The 12,706-nt window shown below is 38.9% G+C and overlaps 1 protein-coding gene across 2 annotated transcripts in view; it reads left to right on the top strand.

Moving 5' to 3' along the window:
• The first annotated feature begins 732 nt into the window (after positions 1 to 732).
• The window catches only part of LOC129776196 (dynein axonemal intermediate chain 7), a 34,765-nt gene continuing 22,791 nt past the window's right edge, over positions 733 to 12,706 (top strand). The window contains exons 1-2 of one of the 2 annotated variants that reach the window (XM_055781694.1): positions 733 to 922; positions 1,080 to 1,355. In XM_055781694.1, the coding sequence (XP_055637669.1) occupies positions 920 to 922; positions 1,080 to 1,355 (279 nt within the window). In that variant the 5' untranslated portion in view covers positions 733 to 919. Of the gene's footprint in view, positions 923 to 987; positions 1,356 to 12,706 lie in introns of both variants that reach the window. The other variant, XM_055781695.1, reaches the window with a different exon arrangement.

Raw genomic sequence — 12,706 nt, 5'->3', positions numbered from 1 at the left:
ATGCTCGAGTTATAAACATACGAAATATCAAATTTTTTCCTACATGTTTTGAGTTTAGATTCTCATTTTACCCCCATATATTCCCGTTAGACGTAGTCGAAAGTTGAAACAAAAACACTAGTCGTGATTTTTGTCCCTGCATCCCACCGGGCTCCAATCCACTGTGTAATCCAGTAACCGGCCAAAAAATAAAATATTAGAGTTCAGGGAACTTGCATACCTTCTACGAGCAATCACGCCGTGTCGTAACGATGTCACGTTTCCCTCATGTAAATGGTTGCATTTTGGCAATTCCTTTCCTTTTTTCCGGTCTGGGAGTGGATGCACACCAATGTATAACTATGTATGAGACCATGTGCCAAAACTTGCGTGTTGCGTTTACAAAGTTTGTGGCAAGACACTGTAAAATATAAATTTCAATAAATTTACCTACCATGTCTTATTTTTTTCGTCAACCTTCCGTAATTTAAGCATTGCTTATTTATCTTTCATCTTTTGCTTTTGTTCGTGCAGACGTTAAGATAAAATCTGTCCCCGCTTCTGTTGTTTACCGAAACAATTCTGCCCGTGCCTGGAGCAAATCTCGCCGACAGGAATCACTACAATGCAACAACATGTGACACATTGTTGGCGCCGTTTCGCAAAAAAAGGACACCCGAACTGTTCCTCGCGCCGTTGTTATGGCGGTGTTTATAACAACGCTTGCCAGTTGCTCTACACCCCTCGCAAAAGTTAATAATGTGATTTTTTATGTGGTGAAGTTTTGGTTGTGCCTTTAGTTTTAGGATATATGAAAATTAGTATCTCATGTCGAATATACATAAATAAAAGTGGCTAATTTGCTGTGTGACTGATTCGGTGCATGTGAAACTGGAGCGCTGGAGACCGCCGTTTAGTCTTGATTCAACTGTTCTTGAAAATGGTAGTAGTTGATATCGATTTTTAGTTTGATTCTGCCAAACTTAAACCAACCCGTGCCGAAGGCAGTATTTAGAGTTAAATTATCGCCGAAAAACAAGTGAAGTTTACAGTGCACTATTTTCTCTACATTTGCCTTGTGCATTTAATTGTTTGCCCAGAGTCCCAAGAAGAAAATGTCCAAAAAGGAGCGAGCTCGGTTGGAGGCTGAGCAGGCCGAACATCAACGTATGGAGCTGGAACGGGAGCGACAGCGGAGAGTCGAGGAGGAGAAAATGCGCAAAGTACGTGAGAAGGAGGAAGCCGAACGGAAACAGGTTCAGGAAATTGTGGCAAACAAGCTGCGGAAGGTCCAGCTAGAGGACAGCTACAACTATTTCGCACTAATTAAAGACGAAGCGAGGCACTTGCTGGCCAACAGAAAGAAGGATCGTGAAGTAGGTTCCGATGCATCGCCACGTAATAAACACACACATCTTATTAGTCTCGGCAAAATTGGTTTTGTTTGCTAATTAATCAATCTCTTATCGAGCCGTGAAGTTTCGTTGAGAGCGATTCCCAAGTTCACCTATCTCGAGTCCCATTTAGACTATTTCACATTGAACACTAAGCTGAATGAAACGGATCGATCCTGTTACTGAATGATAAGATTACCTTATCAATATCTTAATCAGCTTTTATCGTTTACCATACCGCTTACTGGGTTGTAAAATTACTACTTCATGAAACAATATTTTTTTCCTATCTATAAAATTTATGCCAGTTGAGTGCCAGTGTCATCTGTCAAAATTAAAGATGTGTAATGTTTATTACCATTTAATTATGCAAAGGTTGACAAGTGAACAAAAATTATAGATCATTGAATTTTATTATCAAAATCGATGATGTGTTAAAATTGTGTTTTTTTTTATTTTATCGAAAAATTATTTTTAGTGTTGAAGCACATTTTTGGTTGAATGGATTGTTTTTCCCTTGTTGGGTATGATCCACTGTGTCCATTATTTTTAATTATTGTGGTTTACCCCATTTAGTCTACCACGCGTCAAGCTTATCTACTGCTTATTGATGAAGAAGTAGACTGGAAGCTACAGCGAGATAGGTGCCAATCAGGAATAATCTGTCTGATGTAGTTTATAATCCTGATCGGCGGCACAAACCAAACCTCCTCGGGTTCCAGAATAGCCTCATCAAGGTGATGAAGTCTTCGTCTTGTTAGAGCTCCGCAATTGCAGAGTAAATGTTCCGAGGTTTCGCTTTCGGCATTACAAAAGCGACAAATATCATCTTGTACTAAATCTATGCTTTTGAGATGGTATTCACTCGGACAGTGTCCTGTTATGAGACCAGTGAATGTGCTGAAGTCTTTCTTATGAAGACTCAGCAATTGTTGAGTAATTCTAGTACTCGGCGTGATAATTTTTTTTGACTAGTTAAGTTGTACAGCCAACCAACTGGTCGTCACTTCCCGGTGTTCCCATTTCTTCAGATCACTCTTCTTAGACGACATCAGGGTGATACTGCACATCGATCACACCAGTGCGATATGCATACTTTTCGGTACCCAAAGTTTGGATTTTTTTTGTCACTCAGGCTAAGTCCCAAAAGTTCGATTTTAAGCCAAATTTTTTTCTCTCGAAATAACACCACTGCCGTTCTACGCATAGTTGTCCCATGTTACTTTTTGACAATTTTCACTTTTCTCCATAAAACGATGTTCTCATGCCTAATCTTCCGGAAAAACTCAAAAAAAAAGTTATAGTTTGTTCCTAGCTATTAAAAAAACAACATCAAGCTCAATTGTTCCATGTTGATATTCTATGCATAACTGTCCCACCATGAATTTTTATGCCCGTAACCAAGATTGATTGAACAAAGTGAGGGGATCTGTTCAGATTTCATTAAACAATGGTTTTCTGCTTATGAAAACCCCAGTGTATTGCTAAACTGAAATGCCTAAAGCTTCTGGTAGGCAAATATGATAGAAACTTTTTCTCAGTTGCTGATTTTGGAACATGGGACAACTATGCGTAGAACGGCAGACAAGATCTCGACGTTTCATGCATGTTTAAGTCGTTTGACATCGAAAGAAAGATTTAGATTTTCCAAATAACTCTTACGATAAACAGTGGCATAAGTTCGTTGCAGTCGATGGGGAGTACTTTGAAGGAGACAATATCGATGTAATGTATAATCTTCCATTTTTAATTTCCTGGATAAATTACGAGAACTTTTTGATCAAGGTGCTACTGCCAAGCCAAAACGTAAGGCATTGCCATGACATTACAGAGCGTGTGTTCAAACAAAAATTCAATCCGGTCGGATTCGGTTCCACATATTACTGGATGTATTCGGTTGAATGGAAGAAGCGAGGATTACCTCATACACATAGGGTAAATGATCTTGGTTTGTCCAGTCGAAAATATGATCATGGTTTGCCCACTTTTTTGAATGCTCTAATTCAGCGCTCCCGTGTCAAATAAGGCCTTCGAATGTTTCGAAACATATAAATGAAAATGCCTTTTACATGATTTATAGTAGTTTGATAGTATATTTTTAGGAAATCACATGTTTTAAAGGATTATAAAATACACCTTCTATTTGTGTCAATGCGCCCCTCATTCGAGCTAACTTTTAATCGATTACCAGATGATTATTTGGCACGTATTCAGACCTTTTCTGGATTACAACACTTATAAATATTGTAAACATCATGCTTGCTCACCATTTGTATCGGATTTACATAGCTAAACCATTAAATTAACGCATTTTGATGAGCTCAATTCTGATCATGAGTTGTCCAATTCAATAATGTTGTTTTGTCCACATGATTTCTATGGCAACCGCTTGGCGCGCTGCAGTTTGTTTATGTTTGTTTATGGTGTGCTTCGCGCATAGCAGAAGTATGGTTTTTCTGTGTTGATTGTGTTGAGGTGAACACTTCTAAAATGCCCAAGAAAAGGCAATATTCTGAAGAAAGCCTAAATTATGAATGAATCAATATGATGACAGTAAACTCAAGCAATGATAAATGCAACATATAATTGTGAATTCGAATGTTTTCATTCAAAAATGGAGATTGCTAAAACCGGACAAACCATGATCATTTTTTTGGGCAAACCATGATCAGAGGTGGTCAAACCATGATTATAATTCTTCTTTAAGGAAAATCGTTAAAAAACATAAAAATTTGAATAATTTCAACACCTTATGGTAGTATTAGCAACTAGAGACTTGGGGCTTTTCAACAAACCCAAACTCCTATCGATTATGTGTGATTTTCATGAAGAAAAATCGATTTGCATTTACTAGTTGCGTAAAAACACCCCAAATTGGACAAACCAAGATCATTAACCTTATGTTTAGTTTTGTTGGTCCACGAAATACGCTCTGATGAAATCGAAAGTATAATTTAGATGTGCATACTGATCAACTATTCGGCCGTACTCTGAAATCTGATCGAGTCAGAATTACCCGAGTAAATGTAATTTGGCATTCCGAATCTGTTCGACTTAAGTCCAGCCGAGTTGTGTAAATGTGGCAGCCTTGCCACGCAATTCAACGTCTTCCATTTCTGGGAAGCCAAAATGGTAATGGATTTTCGAGTGGAATAAATACGTTTTTAAAACAAAAATTTCAAATGAAAATAAGGTCTACATATTATATTCGTTTCTTTTTTATCGATTACATTCGGTTTGATAGATCGATCAAACATTCAAACACACTTACAGTACAACAGTTATACCATGGACAGACATACAACTGTACTAGCGCTGTACGTGTACAGCGTTGTACAGGTACCACGATAGCATGACACACATACTTTGGTTGTACATTGTACCGCATGTCAGACTGACAATCAGAAGTTTGAATTTATTGCATTGTATTTTCACCAATATTTCAATGAAAAAGGTTTTTATTTAGCGTCTAAACTATCGAACACAACAAATATGTTTCCAATCTGAGTTATTAACTCAAGAGAAAGCTAATGAAAAGAATGTATACCAAATGTTTTGATTCGTTTTGTTCATGCTACCCACCACTAACCGTCTATGGCGCTGCGCACAGTACAACTGTAGCCATGTACAGCGGTAAAATAGGTCGGTACAGGTACAGCGATTGTACCGAGTTGCTTGCATGGTTCTAGCGCTGTACATGGTGACAGACATACAATTTTCGAAGTACAACGCAAGTACAGCTGTATGTCTGTCATAAGTATTATGTTTAGTCAATACTCAAAACATTCACTGGAAATAATATGTATGGCCGAACCGTTTGCCGGGTCAGCTAGTAATAGGATAATATTTGAGGTGATATTTCCAATTCTTCGTCTTGTTAAATACGCCTACACCGCTTCCATGCTTGTCAGCAGGTTCGCTTGTCAAACTCGTGATCCCATGCCTCGTCACATCAATTATGACATGTTTTATGGACATGCCCTCAGAAGAAAATAAGGTTTTCCAAGAACATGCTATCTAAACAATCATGTGAAAGGTTTGAATCGATTTGTGAGGCAGAAAAATTTCAGCGTTCTGTTCGGTCATCATGTCCTCTGCATTATCAAATTTGACTTAGGACTACGTTTTTGATTTTTACGTTTTACGAATGCGCCATGTAGCCATGTAACGGAGAATTAAGGGATTTAGAATGCGTATTATGCTAAACCATTATTTAGAAATATGTTATAAAGGAGACGTATCTAAAACGCGCCTGCCGGGCAATTTGATCCGCCTGATTTTCTGGTAAACCAGTATAGAAATGCAATTTTCATAGGCGATCGTGCTAGTCAATGATAGAATCCTACCATGAAAGTTTTACATTTGTAACGTGCTTCAAAAAATAAGAAATTTAGAAGCGATTTTCGATGTAATTTTCTACATTATTTCTATACGGTTTTTGTAGCTTGAAACCGATTCAGAGGCGATAACTGTGAGTCATATTTATTGAGTCGAGTTCCCAGTGGATATTTCAGATGAAGAAAACGATAAGAAAGGATTCATTTTCTTCTAAAGGTCACGAGTTCAATTCTCACTCCCGACATTCTTCCAAAAATGAAAGTAAAAGTGACGAACCAGCCAAATGAGTTGAAAGTCACTATAATACAGATAAAAAAAAGATTCATTTTCTTCTCAATTTGATACTTTCCGCATCAGCTTACCATCAGGCAGTACGGCATACCCTCGATCGGGGCAATTTGCTCGCTTTCGGACGGATTACATTCCCACAAGAGAAATAGCTTGTATGTGAGGGATGCCAGATGATTTTTCCAGATATATCTGCATGACACGAATGAATGTCTTCATATGTAATCATAATGAACAAAAATGAGCAATCACGATCTAAATCATGTTCGACAAATCACGCAAACAATTGTTTTCACATACTTTGAAATGACCTCAGTACATTTTCCCAAAATTAAATGTCTTCAAAACGAAAACATGTCTTCACATTAATAATTGGAAAATATAGAATTTGGACGCCTTACAAAATAAAATTCGTAGCACTTTTGTTATTCAGTATCTAAAATACAGAACGATTACAAATGACTGAGGGTTAACCTTAATTTTCAAGAGCACGGCCAAGATAAATCCATTCTCGCTTAGGGGGTGCGTATTACACACTTGTCCTAAACTATATACTATTTAATGGAAATTTATTCATCAATTTTGTAAATTGGGAATCATTCAAAACATAAAGAAGATAGTGAAGATAGTAAAACTAGTGAACATTTGACCGAATAAAGTAGGTATGTTTTTCAAATTTTACTCGTTGCTTACGCTGTTGGAAGCAGCATACAACATGTTTGCATAAATTGAGGTTTAAGCCTCCATAGTCTGCTTTTCTTATTTGTTCTTACATGTTTTACGTGATATGCATGGTATTACGTATGAATGCATATACAACGTAATGTCACCAGTCAGTCAACGTAAAGGAACCGTAAAATCAAATATTTTCCATGAAAATCATATGGCTACATTCACATACACCATCAACGGTATCGTTGACGTCGGCAAGATAAAGCCTGTCCACGTTAAATTTCGGACACCAAGATGATGCCACTAAAACAAAAATTTACGTAATTCAACAAAACCGATTGTTTATTTCAGTAAAATAGACTTATATCTAAAACAAGGGAAGCTTACTTCGATGTTAATTACGTTGTCTGTAAAATTCACGAACTTTCTTGGGAACTTCTGCCATTAGGTTCCGTACAGTATCCTCAGATATGCTGGCGGCGGCGCTTTTCCATTCCTCTTGAAATCATTAATGCCATTCGCTTTCTTTTTAGTTTCGTATAGTTTTCGCTTAATCAGAGCCCAGTACTTTTCCACTGGGCGAAGTTCTGGACAGTTCGGTGGATTTGCTATTTTTGGCATATTTGATCTCATGTGCATTATACCATTCCAGGATGAATTGTGCATAGGGACAAGAGGCCAAATCTGGCCAAAACAACGCTGGAGAGTCGTGGCTTCTTATGAATGGTAGCAACCGCTTCTGGAGACATTCCTTCCCGTAGACATCTTTGTTGATAGTGCCGGTAGAGACGAAAGATTTGGATTTTCGGCCACAACTGCATATGGCCCGCCAAACCAAGTACTTTTTGGGGAATTTAGACTGCTTATTGGTCCGGAAACACTCGGCTACGACATTCCTTCGTATTGCAGTATAAAAAGCGAGACCCGGAAGCTGTTTGAAGTCTTCAAGAACATAAGTTTCATCGTCCATTATGGTGCATGAACATTTTTGCAAAAACTGGGTGTAGAGCACCTTAGCACGGCTTTTTGCAGTGAAATTTTGCTTATCGTCACGATTGGGCAACTTTTTCACTTTGTACGCCTTCAGTCCATGCCTCTGCTTCACTTTTTGTATATATGATTTCGATTTACCAACCTCTCGAGCCACATTTCTAACTGAAACGTTGGGATGTGTTTCTCAATAATGGCAACCACCTTTCGGTCCATCTGTCGGGAGCATACTTTTCGATTTGCTCCGCTTCCAACTTTACGATCCACAGTTAAGCGCACGATTTGTACACACTAAACACGGTACTCTTTGGCAGTTTTAGCTTTTTGGCGAGATCGCGTACCGACAGTGTTGGATTTTGCTGCCGTTTGCGCAAAATGCGTTTGCGTACTTCCACTTGATTCGATGACATTTTACCAAACTGAAGAAGATTGTAAACATGTTGGATATCGAAATAAAGAGGAGGGTTTCAGCTGTCATGTAAGTGAAATATTTCATTGATTATTGAAATATTTCATAAACTACACTGAAAGAAAAGTGTCCGAAATTTAACGTGGACAGGCTTTAAGTTCAAGAGAGTAATTGACAAAACGTTATCAGTTGACAGAATTAAAGGAAAGGAGATGACTTGGAAGACGGGGACTCTATTATTCTTCAAGTTTCGACGAGAGCTGTACGTTTAACCCTTTAACGTTGATAAATATTTTATATGAATGATTTTTGTCCAATCATATCGTTCTCAATGCAAGTCTTTATCTAGTATGTTTATTTAAAAAAAATACAATATATGTAAAAGGACATCATAATTTTTTTTTTCCAAAATATATATTTTATCAAGGCTCATATGGCGTCAGCCTAACGGGGCCGGGAGTTCAATATTTTGACAATGTTTGCTTAGACTATGTTAGTAATATGTTACCGATTACACGCGGTTGACTCGAGGTTAGTATTACAAGTGTTCTCATAATTGGTATGTCGCAGTCTTTGATGCTCTGTACGTGTGCCCGACACGGGATACTTCCTAACACATCATCACCTTCCTAACACCTAGGACATCATAATATTGAGTACATTGGTAATGTAGAAAATTTGAAATGAAAGAACTAAACTGACTGCCGATTAGGAGGTTCGAAATGGCACCCTCACGCATACTAGTACGCGAAATCTCAGCTAGAGGCGATCGAGTTTTTGTTCTGGCATGGGATTTGCGCGGATGTCGCCTATAGACGACGCTAGTAGAGAAACGGTTAATCTTAAATGCATTGACGCCAAGGCCAGTCAGCCCTGCTTCGTGTTTCAGTCGGGTTTACAAGTCGGCTACCGTCGCATGTGTTCTTCCGATTATGTCCACGTCGTCGGCGAAGCAGATCAATTGATTAGACTTGTTGAAAATCGTGCCCCGCATGTTGAACCCTGCTCTCCGCACAACACCTTCCAGCGACACGTGGAAGAGCAGACAGGAGAATGCATCGTCTTGTCGAAGTCTCCTGTGAGTCTCAAATGATTCCTACAGATCAACTGAGATCCGCCCACTGCACCGCGCACCGTTCATCGTTACCTGAATTAGTCTTGTCGGCTTTCGGGGAAAGCCGTGTTCGTCCATGATTCTCCATAGCTGTCATCGGTCGATTGTATCATATGCGGCCTAGAAATCGACGAAGATGTGGTGTGTAGACCCCTGATACTCGTGGCACTTTTGGAGAATCTGCCGCAGTGTAAAAATCTGGTCCGTCGTAGTGCAACGGGGCATGAGTCCGGCTTGATAACTTCCCACATTTTTTTTTCGATATTGGCGATAGACGGTGAAAAGGGATCTGAGACAAAATTTTGTAGGCACCATTCAGGATCGTGATTGCACGGTAGTTCCGGCAATCCAGCTTATCACTCTCCCGGTAGCTGTTCTGTGTCCCAGATCCTAACTATTCTTAGTACCCAATCTACCTTTTTCTTTTTATATAAAGGGTGTATGACGAATTTTTGCAGTATACGACATGTATAGAAAACTAACGCCAGTTAGTCATATATGTGATAAATGTTTTGTAGTATATTTTCTATTATAAGATATGGAAATTGTTCGAAAAAACGCCTCTCTTTTCGATGACTGTTGATAGACGCTTCCGGAAACTGCCACATGTATGTTTTACAATGTTTCGTTTCATAGATGTCATCACTTCCATGACCTTAGCTTTGAACGAGCTAAGTGGGGCGTGAGGCGTTCTATTGATATCCCGCTCCACGACGCCTCACATGAAATAATTCAAAGGATTGATATCGGGACTACTGGGGGCCAAATTTCCTTCTACCAAAACTCCAGAATTCAGCAAGCCATTTCTGTGTGTTTCTTGTCATTATGAGCAGATGCTTGCTAGAAGACGAAATTACGGCCAGCAGCAACCTTCTTCATTCACGGCACAACAACATCCCACAAAACATCGGCTGTTACTTTTAGTCCGTGATCGAAGAAAAACGAGGGCATTACTCGCTGGGGACTACGCCTAGAATCATTACATGGGTCGACGTTTTTTAGCTTTCTCCAATCGCCGTGGTTTGGTCGCAGCGTTCATGAATTGACCTCTACGTAGCGCATACAACTTATGGCCAAGGATTTTGTCCATTACACACCCGATTTCCCGAACCATGGACCTCATTGACCTCATTGACCTCGCTAGATTCATTTTGTTTATTTTTCCCCCTTTTTTAATCTACGTGCTACGTTCAACGATATTGAAACGGCACTTGAAATTCTTCTGGGTAGGTGTGTATGATAAGTTTTCACTTTACCAAGCCTTCTTTATATAATACCCTGTTTTTTCCGACACTTTTACCGACCGAACTATAACCTTTACGCTTGCTCCGGCGCGCAATAAAACGACGGCTGACCGATTACTCTCTTGTTTCGACATCTTTACGTTTACTCAACACTGTTTGTCTACATCTGACACCTAATACCAGGGACAGACATACAGCTGCACTTGCGCTGTAATATTTATGACAGACGTACAGCTGTACTACCGTTGTACTTCGAAAATTGTATGTCTGTCACCATGTACAGCGCTAGAACCATGCAAGCAACTCGGTACAATCGCTGTACCTGTACCGACCTATTTTACCGCTGTACATGGCTACAGTTGTACTGTGCGCAGCGCCACAAATGGTTAGTGGTGGGTAGCATGAACAAACTGAATCAAAACACTTGGTAAATATTCTTTTCATTGACTTTCTCTTGAGTTAATAACTCAGATTGGAAACTTGTTTGTTGTGTTTGATGTTTCAGACGCTAAATAAAAAACTTTTTCATTGAAACATGTGGTGAAAATTGGTCGAATTTTTGATTGTCAGTTTGACATGCGGTGCAATGTACAACCAAAGTATGTCTGTCATGCTACGATGGTACCTGTACAACGCTGTACACGTACAACGCTAGTACAGCTGTATGTCTGTCCCTGGTATAAGAGTACAGCGTTGTGCAGGTACTCTCGTACCATGACAGACATACTTTGGTTGAACACTGTACCACATGTCAAACTGACAATCAGAAATTTGCAATGTATTTTCACCAATATTTCAATGGAAAAAGCTTTTTATTTAGCGTCTAAACTATCAAACACAACAAATATGTTTCCAATCTGAGTTATTAACTCAAGAGAAAGTCAATGAAAAGAATGTATACCAAGTGTTTTGATTCGGTTTGTTCATGCTACCCACCACTAACCGTCTATGGCGCTGCGCGCAGTACAACTATAGCCATGTACAGCGGTAAAATAGGTCGGTACAGGTACAGCGATTGTACCGAGTTGCTTGCATGGTTCTAAGGCGCTTATATCAATGTATAACAGGTGAAGCAACATCATCATTTCAAACAGAAGGGGATTACGGTTTGTGGAGCGGGGGTTGTTTGTTTTGTTATTGCTAGGATACGCCATTATTGCATATTCACATGCGAGAGTAGTGGAAATGAGAATGAAATTCTACAAAATCATCCCTTCTTTTTCACATAAATTCGCGAAAGTCGAACATAGTAGGCATCGTTCGAAAGAGCGTCGTAGCTTTTTGTAGAGAGCCGCCGGCAGCGTTCTGATGCTGTTTGTAAACCAATATGGCTGAAAGTGCATTTCATATGATTGTTTCACCTGGTATATATGGAGGCGCCTTGCATGGTTCTAGCGCTGTACATGGTGACAGACATACAATTTTCGAAGTACAACGCTAGTACAGCTGTATGTCTGTCATAAGTATAACAGAATTAGCTATCCAGTGCTGCCATATACATCTGAATCTTGTTCCGCAAGCATGAGAAATTGCTATTTGAAATTTACTGCAAAAATTCGTCACGCACCCTGTAGATGTGTGTTTTGCCTTTTTTAATCATCATAAATAAAAATGGAAGCCCAAATGTGTTGCTAAGCGCAAAACCCGAAGAAGGAATGGTCCGATTTGAGCCGTCTTTATTTTGTTGTATTTGTCTCTGCCCATAGATCAATATAATGGAGAGAAAAATCGAACAATTTTCGGAAAACTCTGAAAGAAGGTCGAAAAATTCGGAAAATAGAATTTCCATATGTTTTAAAATTACATCATGATTAACGTTTTTAGTCTATTCGATATTTGCGCTAACGAAATTGATCATTGTGCGAAGGTGGAAATGGATTTTCATGCGAAATAACGCACTCTTCTATCTTCTATCTTCTATCTATATAAAATAAAATGGGAGGCCAACTAAGCGCAAACCTCAAAGATGGAATGGTCCGATTTGGGCCGTCTTTATTTTGTGGTATTCGTCTCTGTCAATAGATAGAGAAAAAAAAATTCTCATATGTTCCACAGTGGCATTGCTGTTAGTCCAATTGGATTTCGCGTTTGCGGAATTAAACTTCGTGTTCCGTTAGTGTGAAGCGAAAAGGATTCTGAGGTGGAAAATAAAAATTATGAATAAAAATTCACTTTTCTATATCAAACACGTATTCCATGTAACGGAGAAACATGTTATTTGAAAATGAACAAGAAACGGAAATTGTGTCTGAAAATAAATTTATATTATGATGGCGAG

The sequence above is a fragment of the Toxorhynchites rutilus genome, chromosome 3, assembly GCF_029784135.1.
Source record: "Toxorhynchites rutilus septentrionalis strain SRP chromosome 3, ASM2978413v1, whole genome shotgun sequence".
In the NCBI taxonomy this organism is placed as follows: domain Eukaryota; kingdom Metazoa; phylum Arthropoda; class Insecta; order Diptera; family Culicidae; genus Toxorhynchites; species Toxorhynchites rutilus.
Note: the sequence above shows the minus strand (reverse complement) of the source record. Positions and strands in the feature narration are given on the sequence as shown.